Here is a 20,781-nt window from a genome sequence, read left to right on the forward strand (position 1 = left end):
ACAACCTACAAGGTTTACACCAGAACAATTGGAAGAAAAAAAGAGAAAAAGGTCTTTGTTACAATTGTGATAGAAAATGCACTAAAGGTCATAAGTGTGCTGAGAAGAAATTATTTTAAATAGAGTATGAAGAGGAAGAAGAAAAATATCAAGAAACATCAAAAGAAGAGGGTATACGCCAGGACCCAACCCCAAAGAAAGAAGAAATGAATCCGACCATATCTTGTAAAACATCGGCAAGAATTACCGCTCCTCAAACTCTCAAGATTGAAAGACATATAAAAAACAAAAAGGATCAAGATGTGAAAGATCACATCGAAAAAGAAGAAATGAATCCAACCATATCTTGTAATGCATTGGCTGGAATTACCACTCCTCAAACTATCAAGATAGAAGGACATATCAAGATGAAAAATGTTCAAGAAGTGAAAGATCACATCGAGCATCAAGAAATGAATCCGACCATATCTTGTAAAGCATTAGAAGAAATTACCACTCCTCAAACTCTCAAGATAAAAGGACATATCAAGAAGAAAAAGGTTCAAGCAGTGAAAGATCACATCGAGCATTAACAAGAAGTTCTCCAACTTTTAAAAGATAACGCCACTTTGGTACAGAATCAAATGAAACAATAGGTAGATCAACTTCGCAATGAAAAAAAAATTGATGTAGGTGAATGGGTATTTTTACGGCTACATCTCAAGCAAGTTATTTATGAGAAGGAAATGTTGGCAATACTACATGCACTTAAGAAATGGCAAATTATCCAATGGGAAGACACTTCAAGGTAAAAATTGATCATGATAGTCTTAAATACTTTTTAGAACAAATATTATCTTTAGAAGAACAAAAAAAATGGGTCACAAATATGTTGGGTTATGACTTTGACATCATCTACAGAAAAGAGAAGAAAATGTTTGTTGCAAATGCACTCTCAAGAAAGGATAAGGATGTGGAAGCATTGTTTTGTATTATTTCTATTATCTAACTAGATTGGATAAACGAAGTAAGGGATGAATGGAAGAAGGGCAAAGAAGTGTGGCCACTCATTCAAAAGTTGCAGAATATCTCAATAAACAATATTGCCAGAACTTGAAGAGGATGGAAAAATCATATTGGAACCTAGAGCAGTCACAGAAACAAGAACCCGACAGCTACGAAATCGATCAATTTCAAAGTATCTCATCAAGGGGAAGAACTTACCCGTTGAAGATTTCACATGGGAGGACAAGAATTTTATACAGAAGCATCAAGAACTACTCAAATGTTGGGGACAACACATTTTGAAGGAAAATGGCATGTTAGGCCCTTATACTACTAGTGTAACCCCTTATTGTTATTTGTACAACCCCCTTATTATATTGTTATACCCATATAGTCCCCATATTGTTATTATTGTGCCCCATAGAAGCCCACTATTGTTATTATTGTGCCCTTACATTATTATTGTTATGTCAGCTCCGATTATATTATGGCTTCTTAGACTCCTATATATAGAAAGGAGGTCTTGTCATTTGGATCATCCAGGAATTGTTCATTTGTGTAATGTAAATGAGGTTGCCCCCTCGAAGAGGCTTATTAATAAGGCGTTCATCTATCTTTTCTATCTTTTTGTGAGCTGGTTTCTTAATAATCAGGTACACATCAAAGAGGAGGACATTTACAAGATTGCATTTAGGAGCAGGTATGAGCATTATGATTTTGTTGTTGTTCCATTTGGCTTAACTAATGCTCTAGCTACATTCATGTGTTTGATGAATAGTGTGTTGCGTTCATATTTCGATAAGTTTTTTATTGTGTTCATTGATGATATACTGGTATATTATAAAAATGAGGAAGAGCATGTTGAACATTTAGCAACAATGTCGAGGTTGTTGAGAGAGCATCAGTTGTATGTTAAGCTCAGCAAGCGTAATTTCTTTCAAACTGAAGCACACTACTTGGGGCATGTTGTCTCCAAGGAGGGCATTGTAGTAGATCCAGAAAAGATAAGAGCCATCATGGAGTGGGTAGCTCCTAAGAATGTAGATGAGGTGAGATTTTTCATGGGTTTGGCAGGCTACTATAGTAGGTTCATCAGGGATCTCTCACGGATTGCTTATCCTATCACATCATTGCAAAGGAAAGGTATGAAGTTCGAATGCACTGAGAAGTGTGAGGCTAGCTTTGACCAACTCAAGCAGTTGTTGACACATCACTAGTGCTACAAATTGTAAATCTGGACAAAGAGTTTGTGGTATGCACAGATGCTTGCAAGAGAGGGCTTGGTGGAATCCTTATGCAAGATGTACAAGTGGTATGTTATCAGTCCCGAAAACTAAAGGAGCATGAGTAGAATTACCCAACACATAATTTGTAGTTTGCAATGATCATACATGCATTGAAGATGTGGAGACACTATCTTCTTGGCAGATATTTGTACTTATGAGTGATCACAATGGGTTGAGGTATTTTCTTTGACCAGTGAAATCTGAACGCCAGACAAGTAGATGGTTGTTCACGATCAGCAAGTTTGATTTCAAAATCAGGTACATCAAAGGTAAAGAGAACAGGGTGACAGATGCTCTCAACAGACGGGTACAGGTAAATCACTTGGCAACTATGAGCTCCTATGAGACAGACTTACAAGATAGGATCTTGTGGGTAGGTCAACAAGATGTCAGATATATGGATATTGTGAACATGTTACAACAAAGCACAGATACAGGTACAGGTGATGGTACATGTACAGGTACAAGGACAAGTGATGGTAGTGGTACAGGTGCACGAGGTATGAATTATGGTCTTACAGTTGATGGGTTGGTCAGGTTCCAAGACAAGATATATGTACTGGATAACAGTGAGCTCAAGAAGGTGGTCTTGAGAGAGTTTCATGTGAAAGCTTATTCAGGTCACCCAGGTTATCAGAAAACATTAACTGCAGTGAAGATATTTTATTATTGGCCAAATTTGAAGAGGGATGTAGCAGATTTTGTGGCTAGATGTTTCGATTGTCAGTTAGTGAAAGAAAAATGTAAGCATCCAGGCGGATTGCTACAGTGGATCGTGATTCCAGAGCGGAAATGGGAGGTCATTTCCATGGATTTCATCACAGGGTTGCTGAAGACAATGAAACAACATGATTCCATCATGGTCATTGTGGACAGGTTAACAAAGGTTGCACATTTCATTCCGGCGAAGTCTACGTTCTCAGCTAGTGATGTGGCACAGGTATTCATCAAAGATGTGATTAGGTTGCATGGTGTTCCAAAGAAGATTGTGTCAGACAAGGATGCGAAGTTCACTTCCAAGTTTTGTAAGAATTTGCATGTTTGGGCATAGAGTTGGCCTTTACTACAACTTATCATTTACATATAGATGGACAGACAGAGAGGGTCAACATGATAATAAAGGACATGTTGAGGACGTATGTGATGCATCGATGGCGGAAGTGGGAATAGCATCTTCCTTTGGTAGAGTTCGCATACAACAACCGTTATCAAGAGTCATTGAGGATGAGTCATTTTGAAGCATTGTATGGGCGGAGTTGTAACACTCCTATTAGTTGGAGTGATCCAGTTAGCAAGGTGTTGATTGGACCAGAGATGTTGGTAGACATGGAACATGAGATGTAGGTGATCAAGAAGAATCTAAAGGAAACACATGATAGGCAGAAGAGTTATGTAGATAGGAACAATTTGTTCAAGGAGTTCAAGGTTTAGGAACAAGAGTATTTGTGCATCAAACCGAAGAAGAGCTCCTTGCAGATTGGATCATCTGCCAAGCTAGTAGCACGATTTTGTGGACCCTTTAGTATCATTGAGAGGATTGGGCCAGTAGCCTATCAATTTGCACTGCCTCCGACAATGAGAGTCCATGATGTTTCCCATGTGTCATAGCTTAAGAAGTATGTTAAGGATGTTGTTCATGTGATTGACTGGTCTGTATTGCAGGTGGAACCATATTGAGAATTCTAGTCAGAGCCTTAGTGTATATTGTTGGGAAAAATACTGAGAGGGGGAGTGAATCAGTATTTACAAATCAATAAATTTTTACATTTCATATTCAAATTTCTATATGCGATTTTACTGAATCAAACTTGCGTGTGCAAGCGACTGTTCTTAAGCCAATTAGCGTATATCCAGTGAAGAACTTATAATTCAGTTAATCCAACGTATGTTTATCTTCAGCTAGTGCATTAGTACTTTATTAACCATTAGATAAACATTAACCATGTGATGTAATAAATAAACCATCACACATAAGAAACACACATGAACACCAAGATTTAAGGTGGAAACCCAATGCAGGAGAAAAATCACCTGTGGTTGTTGTCTTTGTCTTCTTTTTAATATAAAAAATAATATGTTTAAAATCTTGTATTGGTGCACACTCATACTAGTATGTAGGCACCCACCTGCAGAATGCTACAACCTTCTCTCGTTCTCCAGCTTCTATTGAAAGGGAGCTACAACCCCTTGGCTCTTGTACTGGCTGATATGTTTACCAGTATGTAGGCGTCGGCCTACCACCTTCACTTGTTCTCCAGCTGCTACTGGAAGGGAGCTCCAACCCCCTGATCTAATCACCAGCCACTACTGGCAGGAAGCTTCGACTTCCTCACTGAAGGCTCCAACCCTCAATATCCTCCAGGGACCACGTTTCATAAATTTTCAGACTGGATACTCCTGGTACACATCAATACAATATGAAGGCCACGTTTCATCAAATTTTCATACTAGACCCATCAGTAACATTGAAGCTCAAAATCAATCATCACTGCAATACAACCATCAAATACATCTGCATCAACCAATCACCGAAACTCAATCATCAATATCTGATATCACTGAAACCGAATCATCAATCTCTAAATCAACCACCTCTAAATCAATCAATCACTGAAAACTCAGACGACCGACACTTAATCAAAATTCAACCAATCCACTGGAACAAATAGATCACCATAATCAATACACAAATCTGAACCCAGAACACTGCATCAACAACCAAAACCAACTGCAACCTAAAAAATCATATGTCAGAATGTATACGCTACTTCAATGAATCCAACCTTCATGTATAGGCTACTTTCTTTAACCAAACCTGCTTATACCTCCAAAAACACTGAATCATAAAAACCTTTGAATCAAAATTGTACCAACCAGAATACTCTGAAGATCTATTGTCAAATTACAGAGTTCTAAACAGAGAGAAGTAAAGATCTTTCTTACTCAATCAATCAAACTCAATCTTCTTAAACAATTTAAAGCAATGATAGAAAAAAGAACAAAAAGAAACAAGCAAATCAATTAAATGTTTAAGCACTGACAATGGTGGTGAATTTACTTCTCTAGAATTTGAACAACACTGTAAGGATGAAGGAATTGTTAGACATAAAACTGTTGTTTATACTCCTCAGCAAAATGGTGTTGCTAAATGTATGAATCGAACTCTTATGGAAAGAGTCAGAAGCATGATCAACAATACTAACCTGCAAAAGGAATTGTGGGCAGAAGCAATATCCACTGCTTGTTATTTAGTTAACAAATCACCTTCAGTAGCAATTAATTGTAAAATTCTTGAAGAAGTTTGGTCATGTCAATGTTGTGATTATTCACATTTAAGGATATTTGGTTGTGATGCCTATGCTCTTATTCCTAAAAATTAGCGTTCAAAATTAAATCCAAAATCGAAATGTTATGTCTTTGTTGGGTATGACTATGCGGTGAAAGGATACAGGTTGTGGGATCCTATGTCGCGGAAGATAGTCATTAGCAGAGATGTAACATTTGATGAATCTTCTTGTTTACAATCAGATGTTGAAAGAATTGAACAGGGACTGAGATCGCCAAATCAACAAATTCAATTGGAGGCTAGACCTTTTTTTGAAAATCGAAAGAAAGGAGGAAGGAGAGACTTCTGGAGTAAAAGGTGATGAAGATACAAAGGAAGTTGTTGAAGTTTCTGAACCAATTCAGCAACCAGTGACTCTAAAAAGGTCTACAAGGGAAAGAAAAACTCCAAAAATGTATGAAGATTCTGCTTCATCTTTTGCTTTGATCACTGAAGATGGAGAAACTTCTTGTTATCAAGAAGCAATAGATGATACGGATAGTGAAAAATGGAAAACGACTATGGAAGAAGAAATGAATTCCTTAGCCAAGAACAATGCTTAATATCTTATAGAACTTCCTGAGGGAGAAGTGTTGTTGGATGCAAATGGGTCTTCAAATTGAAACGGAAAGTTGATGGAAATATCGAAAAGTATAAGGCGAGGCTGGTAGCAAAAATGTATTCTCAGTTGAAGGTATCGACTTTCATGAGATTTTTTCACTAGTTGTAAAACTTTTTTCTATTCGTACTGTGTTGGGACTAACTGCATTACTTAACCTTGAGTTAGAACAATTAGATGTTAAAACAGCTTTTCTACATGGCGATTTAGATAAAGAAATATATATGGTATAGCCAGAGGGTTTTATACAAGATCACATCAGAAGATTAGTTTGCAAGCTCAGGAAATCATTGTATGGCCTAAGGCAGTTTCCTAAGCAATGGTACAAAAAGTTTGATTCCTTCATGGTGAGCCAAAACTTTATTAAAAGTGAGAATGATCATTGTGTATAATTCAAGAGTTTCAGCAGCATATTCATTATCTTAGTTTTGTATGTTGATGATATGCTTATTGCAAGCAAAAGCATGGAAAAGATCGACATGTTAAAAACTCAGCTCTTTAGGATGTTTGATAAGAAGAATTTTGGAGTAGCAAAACATATCTTGGGCATGGAGATACACAGAGACAGGAAAAATGGTAAGCTTTGGTTATCACAACAAAAGTACGTGGAAAGAATACTTGACAAGTTCGGTATGAATAGTGTGAAACTTGTTAATGTTCCATTAGCATCCCATTTTAAGCTTTCTTCGGTTTTGAGTCCTAGAGCTAATGAAGAAAAGCAATGTGTCTCGTGTACCATATGTAAATGTTGTAGACAACTTAATGTATGCGATGGTATCTATAAGACCTGACATTTCACATGCAGTTGGAGTTGTCAGCGGGTTTATGGCAAATCTAGGTGAAGAACATTAGCGAGTAGTGAAATGGGTGCTTCGATTTTTAAGAGGCACAAGTGATCATTGCATCATCTTTAATGGTAGTGAAAAATCAGTCTGAAGATGTTGATTATGCAGGTGATTTGGACAAAAAGAGATCTACTACAGGTTATGTCTTTGCTCTTGCAGGTGGAGCAATTAGTTGGATGTCAAAGCTTCAAGAAATATTGGCGTTGTCCACTACCAGAGCAGAATATATAGTTGCTTCATATGCCAATAAAGAAGCAATTTGGTTAAAAGGTCTACTTGATGAGATTGGAGGGACGCAAGGGAGTGAATGTACTCTGTGCCAGTCAAAATGCTATTCACTTGGCCACAAATCCAGCTTACCACAGCGAGACCAAACACATTGATGTAAGGTATCATTTTCTGAGACATGTGCTCGATGGCGGAAAAGTAGCTCTCAAGAAGGTCCATACACGTGATAATTGTGCAGACATATTCATGAAGATAATTACAGTAGAAAATTTGTGATGGTGTTTAGCTTCTCTTGGCTTGTAGAAGAGATGATGAATGGGCATGGGCAAGAGATTAGGAAAATTGTTGTCAAGATGGAACTTGTTGAAATTTGACAATGAATTATGTAAATATGAGTAAAAACTGTATTAGTCATTGCCAAATTAGTTTTATAGCGAAACAACAATTATGTATGGAAGAGGCTCTTATAAAACTGGTGGATGTCCGAGAGAATGTCATCATGGAGAATCATGCTTGACTAAATAAATAATTCAATCCCTTGCCCCGTAGATGTTTCTTTGACACACTGTCAAGATTTTATCACATAAAAGCTCGTATTTTACTTGTGTGATTGTATGAAAATTCAATTTTCATCCAATTTCATTTCATTTCTTTCTTGTTTAATTAGCCACTCAAACCTACATCTGCGAGGGGGGATCGGCATTGTCTTATGCTCCTCACCACCCCAATCCAATTTATTAAATACCCATAAGGGGTGACTTCTCTTCAATCACATCTCTTACCAAAATCAATAAGTTATTGTGATTGGCCTACAACTAGTAGCTTAGCGATTTAATTCGGTTCCGCTTGATTTCTCTTCAATCACATCTCTTACCAAAATCAATAAGTTAGTGTGATTGGCCTGCAACTGGTAGCTGAGCGATATACTTCGGTTGGGTTATGGCTTTCAAGGGAGTAGGGAGTGCCAATGTACTCTCCTCACCGCTCATAGCCTCTAATGCATGTAGGGAGTGTCAATGTACTCGCCCTCGCCGCTCATAGCCTCTAATGCATGGCCACAGGTTTGTCGCTAGGGGATTCATGTTTAAGACCTTGTGGTCAACCGCACTTGGTGGAGGCTGGCTAGTACTTGGTGTTGGAGCAATGGTGGTCAACTGCCCTGCACCCGGAGACTTGGGCTCTGAGGAAAGAGTGACTGCAGTTAGTAATAGGTTAATGTCATAGTGGTTACGGTTGCCTCTTGCCGTGTTACTAGGTATGATCTAATCCTGCTCGTGACACCATTAATTACTCCGCGTGTTAATCCTTTTGGGTTATGGCTTTCAAGGCACGCAAGCTTCCCTCATACTATGGATCCGTAGGGCAGTGCTTCCGTCAATTGGTAGTAAGGTAATTTTATATAATTAATTTTAAATGCTTAATCAGCCTGTCAGCAAGCATGGCTCTCCACGATGGCAGTACAATCATAATCTCAAATTACATAAACAAGGGCAAAGCAAAAGATGTTATACTAGTTATAGTAGGCAATAATTCGGATTCTTTTTCCTATGTAATTTATAATATGCCCCCTTCTTGGTTGTTCAATTGATACATTATGTTGCCGTTAACAATTTCTCATGGTGATCTAGCGAAATAAATTTGCATTCCTACTCACTTGCCTTAACCATCTTACCCTTCATCATCAGATTTCCTCCGTTAATTCATGTTCTTCAAGCCTTTACAAGATCGTACATTCGAGATTTGGTTGAGACCCTGCTTAAGGATTTCTACCTGAGCCCTGCTCATAGAGGGCTTTTCTTTTTCTGAAGATGTCACCAAAAACTTTGATTCGACCTTTTTTTCTCTTCAATATTTATCACAATCATCATTAATTCTTTCTGCAGAAATGAGATTTTGTAAACCTTTTAAGATATATTTTTGGCAAGTAGTTCTCAGAAACGATTCTGCATTTCCACTCGACCTCAGGCTGAATGGAACCTGGTGGATGGCTTAACACTGCAAAATCTAAATAAGCAAAATCCAAGCCCACCTTTAAATCTTAGTTTTATTTTTCATTTTTGATTCTAACAAAAAACGTCTTATATACTAATCACTCAAAATTATCTTAAAGAAACCAAGAAGAGGTAGCGTATCCTCCGTCCTATTTCCTAGTAACTTTGAAATAAACCTAAGGAACCCCATGGTAAAAAGGTTGTATGATACTTGCAACAAACATTTTATAAAACCGAAAGTGATATCTCTGTTTTCTGGCCACATAGGTGGAACGGTAGCATAGATATATAGTCACTCCAAATAATTGTTGTATTCCCTACATAGTCTCCAAAGAGTTTGCGGACAATTTATAGACTGCCATCCAAATATCTTGGGAACACAAATGTAGTAACTAATGCAACTACATATTTTTGCACACAGAGACCAAATTTAAGCAGTGAGAGGTTTTACTCGTATTAAGATGGATCTATGCACATCAATGTGTCAGACAACAAGAACTAGGAAAGGGGTGTCTTGTAGCATGACACCAGTTTTACATTTTTATTGACACGTCCCCAAAACACTAGCGATAAGAACTGGCGAAGGAACGCTTTAACGTTTTATACTGACTCACACAGCCGGGCTTGTGGTCATTATAGCAACATTACATAACTCTCGTGCTATATTCTTTGGAATCCTCTACAAATATACAAGTACTAAATTATCAAAAAATCTACCATATAAGCCTTAAATCAGCTATCTCTGCACGATGGCTGTATTATACCAAACAGCATATGTCTTTAACCAATTCCTATGAGAGATATCAACCCCTTACTCTGCACGCTAAAGCATGTGTCATAAGCTAGCTTCAATTCATTTGAATGCTCTTAAAATAGTTTGCCTTGTTGTCAATAAGAGCCTTTACAGTCTCCAATCCCATTGGATCTCCCTCTTCAATAACCTTCAAAACAGTACCACCTCCCGTAAATAAATAGTATTTGATATTGTCCAATGCGGCCTCATACAGCAGAGGATGAAGGCTGCCACAGAATAAAAGCATTGTTAATGTCTTTTGTCCAGCGGAAACATTTTCATGACATAAATGCTATGGAATAGTTGAAATTTACCTTTTAAAAGTCTGAAGGGTATCACCACCTCCAAAGAATTTTTGAGCTGAGCGATTTTTATCAATCACCTCATCCATTTTGCTTGTGCCATGCCAGAAATGCGGCATGAGTCCCATCACAGCATTAACAAATATTGTCTTGGCTGAGTTCATTGCTTGTTCAACCTCATCTTTCTCAAATGAGGTGGGATCAACATCAACAACATACTTGTACGTCTGGCCAGGAGCAAAGTCCTGTAACACATCAACAATGAAAGAATTCACATCAAATCTCATTCATAGCTAATTGATATTTGGACTCCAACAGTTCTATTTGTTCAAGTAAAGATTTCCGTATCATATACCTTGATATTGATTGTTCTAAAATGCCCTTCAAATCTACCATCCAGAGTATCAGATTCAACGAGCACCTGCATCTCTACAATTTTTTTGTGCGTCTTATCCTGTTCTACCAGCTCTTTTGCAAGTTCAATATCTGAATCCTGCACAAAGGGATTGATTCAGGGGAAACATAACTAAGTAAACCAGCACAGCAACTCAACAGAGAGATATCTCATAGGATGGAAGATAAGAGAACTCAGATACCTCAACGCCAGCAATTTTAACTCCATATTTAGCACATAGATAAGTATTGTATATGAGACCACCCAGAACCAATTTATCAACTTTCTTGTAGATCTCATTTAATGGACCAATCTTTGTATCATACTTTGCACCAGCAACAATTGCAACAAACGGCTTCGTGGGATTCAAGACTGCTTGCACATGATAAAGTTCATCCTGCGTGTCGCAATGTGAGGAACTTCAAATTGTCAACTTCCCTTTTACTTAATGATAACAAAAACGAACAAAAATATGCATTTGCGTTGAAATAATGAGGCTAGACAGAACAGGATTCCGAATAAAATTCAAGGAAAGAACACACACCTGCATGCACAACCCTGCATATGAGGGCAAGCATTTCGCAATATGGTACGTGGAACCATGAGGCTGCCACGAGCCAAATGCATCATTGACATATACATCAGCTAGAGCCGAAAGCTGAATGACAAATCTTTCAAGCTTTTGTCCTTTGTCTTCCTCCCCCTGTTTCATGAAAGAGCTAAAATTATTTTCTGGCAGATGTAATTGGCTTCAGAAGTTATCAACAAGATGGCTATATCCAATCATAGTCGGCTGACACTGCTTGCCAAACCCCATCGGATAATTCCTAATACAGAGATGAGATATACATGTCAACTCAGCCAAAGTGATAAGGCCCCATGTTCCTGTTCCTGCAGGTTTTGGTAACTAGATCAAATGCACCAGGTTTTTGTAGAATTTGTTTACAGGTGGCCAGCCCTATTAAACCCCTAGTTGTCTCATGTGAGAGATAGTGCATTGAATCTCGACAGACTGCAGCGCATCGGATGCATTACAAATGGACACTGGTACAGTGCATTAAATGTAGACAGACTACAGTGCATTCGGTGCATTGCAAATGGACACTAGCACAAACCCAACTAAACCTGAGTCTCATGCTTGCAAAGTTCTCACTGTTTCATGAAGCAGCTCAGATTAAAGAAATGCCCATTCTAATTTTATTTTCAGGAAGATGTATTCGGCTTCCGAAGCTACAAAGAGATGGTTGTTTTCAATCACAGTCAGCTTGTCACTGCTACCAGCTCCACGGGATTTCTTCATACAGAGGTCGATCAAATCTAAATGTCAACTCAGCATAAGTATTGAGGCCCCGTATTCCGTTTCCTTCAGGTTTTGGGTTCTACTTCAAGTCCCGGGAGCCAGGGCAATCTATCAACTCTTCGTGTGTGCTCCCCTTGTTAGTGTTACAGTGCCCTGAATCTAGGTACTAGCACAAACCCAATTAAACCAGGGTCTGATATGAACTTCAAAGCTAGAGGATGCTTCACACAAACAACCTCAAATATTGGAACCAGGCCTCAAAATAAAGAACTAGAGATATCTGATCTCAAGGTGCATATCAGACACACGTTTCGTTGCAGTGACATGAAAATCATAATTAATAATGTCTAAAGACAGAATCCCGCAACCATTCATTTACTGCATTTTGAGATAAGGATATTCCGCTGGAAGGAAAAACAAAACAGGAAACATGCCAAAGAACTCACCGCAAACCATCGGCTATTCGGTAGGTAAATTCCACCAATTTTCCGAATCTTAAGGTCATGGATCAACCAGTTGATGGAGGTATCAATATCCAGAATTCCATTTTTTTCAGTAGTACTTAAACGGGGAACTGCAAATTTGATGCGGAGTTTGCGTTGCAAATATGCAACAACAGCATCCACAGAATCATCATCACGTATAGAGATAGTTTTTGTCTTCTTATCGTACGGGCGTCCAATGTGACTCATGATTATGAGCCTGCACAATCCAATTTCATGTCAAATAAACTCATCACAACATAGGCCTGAAGCCTGAAGCTGAACTGGACACACAAAGAATGTCTGCGGTATAGGCATAGAGGGAAAACAGATAAACCCACCTTCCACCTCGCTCCACTATGTTGTACATAGTTGGCAGAGTCACATCGATTCTGTACTGATCTAGTACTTTCCCTGCACCCACAAGCATTGAAAGCTTTTTTGTTAGGCTACTTCTAATAGGACAGCCTCCATGAGACCAGGAATTATAATGCCAAATAAAAGAACATGAACCAGTTATTATCTCAGTCCAACCATCTACCTAGTAAGATGTCGCCAAAGAATTCAACTAGCGCTATAAAAGTAATTCTTGCTTCGATACTCTAAAACGTGATTGACTCACATTTCAGAGTCGATTTACTCGAAAATGTAATTCAGTAGTAATTTAACTGCGATATCAACATACTGAATGAAAATGGGAGCATTCTCTGGACAAGATTTATTCGAAAACCCCAGACGTAGGGTTTTTCAGCGAGAATTACAGCTGGGGCAACTATGATCGGTCAAAAGGTCTAGAGTTTAGGGAGAATAAATTACAGCTGAAGCTGACTTCACTAATATACAATCACTAAAAAGAAAGGGGCGATTATACACAGTTAGGGTTATGAATAAATGAATGAACTGATCCATTTACCTTTCTTGACGACATTGTGATCGACTCTGAGAAGAACGACTTTGTCTTTGAGATCGGCCTCCTGCAACAGAGGTAACCTCGGATCGAGCTTTATTTGCTCCATTCCATCGTCCACAATGTAACCTGCACGCAAGCCATTCTCTGGACTATACTTCGCCATCGTTCCTAATTCTCCCTCTCAAGCTTGTTCTTGGAATAAACCCACTTTGCTTATATATATATATATATATATATCCCACCAAATTGATCGGCAACGCCTCAATTTCGTCGATGTCTGTCCTAGTTCCGGTGGTTTACAGTTAGACAGCTGCACCGGGATCGGGATATGGTAATAACTTTTCCGTGCATTGCATCAACTCTGGCTTTCTAGAATTTGGCGATAGTCCAGGCGGCACGTTGTGGAGGGCCTGATTTGAACAGCTGTGCAATAGTTTATTTCTTCTTTCTTCACACTGGATTTTCATACACAAACCGCGGCGCCGCCACTGTAAGGCGGTGGCAGCCCGGTATTGCCGACTGGATGGCGGGAAATGGTATCGTCGCTGATTCGCCTCCTTTGCCAAGTATGTCGACACGTCTGCTGAGCTGTTTATAATGTGTGATCAGCTTTGACTAAATGTTCGAATAATCTCATTTCGGAGGACTTTATTAGACCGACTAGAACACGGGTGGGATTTTTTTGTAAATCTATTCTAAACATCAAAATTTTAGAACATGGGTGGGATTTTTTGTAAATCTATTTTAAACACCAAAATTTTAGAACACGGGTAGGATTTTTTTGTAAATTTATTCTAAACACCAAAATATCAGAGGTTGGAGTTTGTAAGGGGACTTGCTTTGAACTTGTGAGGCTTATCATCTAGAAAATATATCTTAACTTATATATAGCAGAAGATTGGGGGTCTTAAATATGGCAGAAGGATGCCTTGCTAAGAAGGTTAAAGGTATACTAGCAAATTGCCTTTAAAAGTGTAAAGTAGGGATAGAATAGAATATTTGGGAATATTCTCAAATATTCTCTCTTCCATAATAGAATATTTGGGAATATTCTCGAATATTCTCTCTTCCATAATATCTTCTTGACTTTCTCATAAAATTGGTAATTAAAATATAAATTATTGGTTATTAAATATTATATATATTGTTGTGATCCTTTTTTTTTGGGATTAGTCACAAATAAACATTATCAACTACTTAAATTATAATCAATTTATAAAAGATCATATATCATTTTCCATATAGAAAATTAAATTCATTCATTAAATTATTATAATGAAAATTTAATAGTTTGATATTTTTACAATAATAGTAATAAAAAAATTACAATATTTTCTTTCAAATTTATTAAAATTATATAATTAATCATCAATTTTACTCAACTTAATTACATAAAAAAAGTCACTACAAGTGTTTTTGATGTAAAGAAAGTTTTAGTCCATAATAGTTTAACAAAAAAATGTGGGAATGTGTCACTTTTGATGACATGTCTTCTAAAATTGCAATACATGTCATTCAAAAACAAAGAGCAAGTCCATGTGTAAGTCATCGAGGAAAATGGCAGACATATAGATAGATAGATATGTGATCAGTTGCATGTATTTTTACTGAAAAGCAGATAGGCAGACATCCACAAGCATTGCATGGTCGAACCTCGAGGGCTCCAAGTCTAGTATACGAAATTTCAATATGCAATGATGGTGAAATCCAATCTAACGATTTTTTTTTTCCATAATTATCTAAAACTATATTTTCCAACCAAATTCTTTTATAACTAGCCTAGATCCATCTTAACCCCGCTTCTATTAAGCATTGGGAGGGGTCAAATCCCTTGAGGTGCAAACTTCTTTTTTTAGGGCAAAACTTGAGGAAAGGTTTGCACCTCGAGAGATTTGATCGCTCTCAACGCTCGATAGATCTGGGGTTAAGATGGATCTAGGTTGGTTATATAATACTATATAATATGTGTATTTGTATCTATGTGTCTCTTTCTTATTCTCTCTCTCTCACCCCCCAAACATACACACTCTCTCTCTCTCTGTATCTCTCTCTCTCTCTCTACCTTTCTCCCTCTGTGTCTTTCTTCTTCCCTCCCTCTCTCTCCTCCAACTCCCTCTCTCTCTCTATTGAGTCCTCCCTCTCTTCCTTCCTCTCTTTGTCATACTCTCCCACCTCCCTCTGTCTCTCCCCCTCCATCACTCTCTCTCTCTCTCGCGTCCCTCTAACTCTATCACTATCTTCCTCCCTCTCTCTTCCCCTTCTCTCCCTATCTCTCTCCTCTCCTCTTCTCTCTCTTCTGTCCTCTCTCCCTCACTCTCTCCCTTGTCACTCCCTGTCTTTATCCACCTCTATCTCTATGTCTTTGTTCTTTCCTCCCTCTCTCTCCCCCTCCAACTCCATCTTTCTCTCTCTCCCTCTCTCCTTCTCTCTCTCCCCTCCTCTCTCTCTTCCTTCATCTCTCTCGCCTCCCTCTCTCTCTCCCCCATCACTCTCTCTCTCTTTCTCTCTCTCTTTTCCCTCTTGCTTTCTCACTATATCCCTCCCTCTCTCTCTTCCACCCTCCCTCCCTCCCTCCCTCCCTCCTCTCTCTCCCTCCCTCCCTCCTCTCTCTCCCTCCCTCCTCTCTCTCTCTCTCTCTTAAATTTGATTTCATGATATTGTGTTTAAGAAAGTATCTAAATTTGGTTGTAAAATATTAAACCTATGTTTTGCGTCAACCATGTCAAACAAAATACAATAATGAAAAACTTAAAACAATCAGGCACTATCTTTCCTCTATTATTGTTAGTCAATTTGTTTGTTCTCATCACTTGGATCCTTAGTTAAGATGAATCTATGTTGGTTCTTAGTAATATTATTTATATTATATATATTTCACATCTTTATATATAAAAGTATTCTCATTTTTTATTTTATTGAAACCTTGATTATATCGATATGCATTTTATTATGAGGTTCATGTAGGTGGCATTGTTGAAATTCGTCATCCTCAACAGTTGTCCCGAATCTCAACATTGTCGCCACTTTTGACCATTCTCCCCATCACGTTTTCCGTCGACTCTCTCCATCACGCTTTTCGTCGTGGACAAAAATATGGTATCTCCATTGTTGTCTTTTATCTCCAGAGAATATATGGTATCTACATGTTGAATCCAAAGATAGTGTTTGTGCCTGCACACCTGTATATAATTTTTAGAGAATATGGAATTCAACAAATAGTCCTTTATGATGGGTATCTTGCATTTCAGCTTATGATGTAGAATGGAGTGTGGCGGAGCCTTAGAGAGTTTCCATACTCTAATAATGTGATCCTAGTGAGCGCTGAAAATTTTATCTTGGGCAACCAAAATCTATTTAACTGCACCTCCTTTGGAGCCAATTCTGCAAATATTCTACCAGTGCTCCGGACTGATCATATTGTCCAGATACTCGTATTTCCTTTCCTATAGAGTTGTAAAGAAAATTATATTCTTCCGAAAAGGAAATAGAGTGTATGCATCCATCATGCCCTTTAACTTTCCACAAGCATTGATAAGCACTCACATTGTTAGAACTTCTAGTAAAGTCGATGAGCGACAAAATATAACACATGTTCAGTGGAGTAGTAGAACAAGCAGTCGAGTCGGTCTCATATCAATTTTGTAGGCAAACAAGGGATTGTTGCTTAATGCGCGAACATCTTTTGGGTTCCTTTGAAACTTCAAAAGACGACTTCCTTGTAACTCCATCTTGAACTAAACTTATAGATGGAGCTGATTCCTTCAGTCAATGTTCTTCTTTGGCTTTCATTTTTTTTTATTAGCTGATGTTTCCTTGCAATAAAAATGTGACAAATACCAAAGCCTGAATGTAGTCTAGTAATCCGTTATAAAGTGGCCCATGTTAAGCAACGAATGGGATTTACAAGCAAAATCTACTGATCTTTCATGGCTTCTCTTTTATGTCCATGGCCACTTGAATATCACTATTGCAACTCCCTATCAATTACAAAAATTGTTTGTAGTATCAATATGATTTAATGGATTTCCTCCACAAAATTCAAACACTTACGAACCCGTTGAAATTTTTGTACAACCCCCTGGTGGACTATGAATGAACAATATAAATTTCCTTCTTATTGTAACAATTAGATGATTTCATTCATTCTGACTGATAAAATATATATATTGGAAGACATGAAACCTAACATAAAAACATACAAAATATTTGCTATAAGGGATTTCTTGATTCTTAAGCCAAGCATCCATGAGAAAACACCCAAGCCCTGAAAACACAAGACCCAAAAGGAAGAAAAAACATAAAACCCCAAAAAGCCTTCGTACCATCAATGACACCCATGGTTAATCATCTCCATGTAACTTGTAAAATAGTTTTGCCTCTACACCCTCATCTATGTATTGAACTTTGAAATGAAGGCCTCCACATGCTTATTAAGCTCATCTTGACTAAGAGAAGGTTCTCTCTTCGAGCTCTACCTGCTAGGGGAAGCAGGGGAATCCTCACACCCACGTTGTTTCATTGTCTCGGATTTGCACAGATTCCGAGTAGGGGAGGAATGATGTCCATTCGATCTTGATGTAGAAATTTTCAATAATATGACACATATTCACAGAGATTATCCTGATTATACACTTATAAGCGGAACATGCATAATACATAACCTCCTCTACATTGATCATCAATTTACAGAAGCAGAAACATTCACAGGCACACATAGAAGCATCATTCAAACTCATTAATACAGTATGTATCCCGGGGAAAGCATCTCGCTAAAAACCCCACACTATCTGTATATTATATTGATTGAATCATGTAACATTACAAAGTACAATGCTTATCACAAGAAATCCAGTACTAGCTCCACCTGTTACACACAATACAGCTCAGATCTGATCTCGAAATATATTCCACTGCTTGCCTGCCTCTCTAGCTCAATACCTGCTCAAGAACTGATGAGAATGGCTTACCAAACTTGTATTTGACCTGCAAATAATCACTCACACTTTGTTGGACGTGAGCACAAGCTACAATTCTTGATATTGGCCAATTCATTGGCATACTCAATCCCTCTGATTGTGCAAATCATCATGCACAACTATAGTCACAACTGATAGCAATTTGATCCTCTAACACCTGTCCCTGCTGAACTGAACATGCACTGACATGCAACTAAGTTAACTGATGTATTCTATAGTTGCATTATGAGTTAATAACTTGTGAATTAATCAATAACTAATTCACCCAACTCATCTCTAGTCTATTGATTAGTTAGACTAAATACAACTAGTTTAACAAAGCTAAACTGAACACAACTCCATCAACTGCACCTCCAGTCCACTAAACTCAACTCACTTGAGTTCTAACTGAAGTCCTGCATGCAAATATTAGTCATCCCATAGGTAACCACGTATTTCCTTATAGGATCTGCATGTACCACATCTGTAGCTCATCCTGAAGTGCTCCAAGAAAATAAGATCAAGTTTATAGTCCAAATATTATTATGAGACAATAATATTTGACTTTTCTATTTTTGACAGCCAATCTAAAAATTTGATCACTCACACTGTGGTCACCCACATTGTGATCACTCATACTGTGATCACCCACACTGTGATCATCCACACTGTGATAAAAAATAGAACTTGCGCCATAATTTGCCTGCGGGCCCACTTAGTGAAGGCGACTCTTTTCACTAAGCTCCATCATCTTGTTGCATTCTCAACAAGCATTTCTTGTTGCACACATTTCAACACTCGAGGATGAGGAGGAATCCATGTCTCTGACTTATGAAGATGTCTTGCAAGAGGAGGATGGCGACCCTCTGTAAGGGTTTTCCATATGTATTCCAGAGTTTCTCCCTTCTTAGGATGAGCAATCCTGAGAGGAGACTTTGCATCAAGACTTTCCTTAGCATATCTCTTGTGGGTAAACCTCAATGAAGCTAGAGGCTTATCCTCCGTAGTTGAAGCAGTTGTTGTTATGTAGGAAGCTTCGGGGGACTAATTAGACCTAGAAATGAAGTTGGTATCATAACCATCCTCCTGGATCTATGTGTTGAAGGGGGTTGCTTCAAGAACCACTGAGTATGTTCATATGGATTGGGTTTCTTATGAAATCCAATATAATATCGATATTTCACTTTTGAGGGCAGTGCGGATTGGTAGCTATAACATATTTTTGGTGGCGGTACCTTGTATTCATGGGAATTTGATTCAGATTCCTTTGTTTTGAGCTTCTTGTTTAGGCTTGAAGTGGCTACTATTATAAGAATGATGCAGTTCAGTATGATGTAGAGGTATGGAGGGTTCATCCAATGAGAAAAGGATGACCAAAGAGAAGGAACTGTGTGAAGAATGAAGTGGTGGAGTGATGGAACGCCAAAGTGAACAAAGGAGATAAAACCCAGAGCCAAAAGACAGAGTTTGAGCAGGATGAAAGTTGTTTTCAGAGGGTAATTATAATTGTGAGTTCTCCTCTGAGGCCATAATATCTCCATTGTCAAGATGGATGGAACTCAAAGCCCACTGAAGAAAATCCCTCTCCAACAAACAAAAAAAATATGCTTAAAGCCACCAACAATAAGAATTCATAGCCAACCCCAACACAAGAAATCCAGATAATCTGTCATAGACTCACCTGATAATTGCACAAGGAAAGGAAGGCCTATAGTAACCAATATCAGGCCATTCAAGTTGATGATGTCCATGCACTAGTAGAAATGCTTCGATCTAAATAACAATCTATAGTTATAGACTAAGTTTCTCAAAATTCATGAAAATAGGCTAGCAAAATATTCCAAAGTGTTAGAAAATTATATATTACAGAGCAATGGTACACATAAAATATTGCAGAAACACAAACACATAAAATACATAAAGCAAGAGAGGCACAAATATACTTGGTTCACCCAATTTGGGCTACGTCCATGGAGAAACAACCAGTCCTTCCTTTTATATTATCCACCAAATTGAAGAGATACAACCTACAAACAAATCCGTTGTAATTTCCTCTTTGCTCTCACACAGTCTCCTCTCTCTTTCGCGCTCACAATACACATATGTACAGCCGTAATACAATTTCATCATATACAATGAGGGGTTGCCTTCTAGGAAAAAAACCCTAAATTAAACATAACTTTTACCGTCAGATCATCTGCCTAATGAACAGCTCAGATTGACTACAAAATTGCAATATTTTACAAGGGAATTTTACATCTATTTTTAGCTTTAGGGGTGCTACCCCTGAACCCCCGTCGAGGATCCGCTAGACCCTAGACCCCCCACCCCCCCCACCCGCGTGGAGTGGTGTACAATCTTCCTCGG

General features: G+C 38.2%; 1 protein-coding gene and 1 pseudogene across 1 annotated transcript; both read right to left on the reverse strand.

Annotated features, from left to right (window-relative positions):
• Positions 1 to 9,777: 9,777 nt before the first annotated feature.
• Positions 9,778 to 13,893, reverse strand: LOC149233279 (uncharacterized). Its single transcript, XM_089379716.1, has 8 exons — positions 13,463 to 13,893; positions 12,891 to 12,963; positions 12,514 to 12,769; positions 11,312 to 11,470; positions 10,970 to 11,164; positions 10,729 to 10,866; positions 10,386 to 10,618; positions 9,778 to 10,298 (listed from the first exon to the last, which is right to left on the reverse strand). Exons 1-8 carry the CDS (start codon positions 13,620 to 13,622, stop codon positions 10,127 to 10,129), a joined length of 1,386 nt encoding a protein of 461 aa, XP_089235842.1. The 5' UTR covers positions 13,623 to 13,893; the 3' UTR covers positions 9,778 to 10,126.
• Positions 13,894 to 17,783: 3,890 nt separating this feature from the next.
• Positions 17,784 to 19,955, reverse strand: LOC149233280 (uncharacterized; annotated as a pseudogene).
• Positions 19,956 to 20,781: the final 826 nt, after the last annotated feature.

This window comes from Pinus tabuliformis, chromosome J, assembly GCF_031772625.1.
Source record: "Pinus tabuliformis cultivar Carrire ecotype Pingquan chromosome J, CPIR1, whole genome shotgun sequence".
NCBI classification, from domain to species: Eukaryota; Viridiplantae; Streptophyta; class Pinopsida; order Pinales; family Pinaceae; genus Pinus; species Pinus tabuliformis.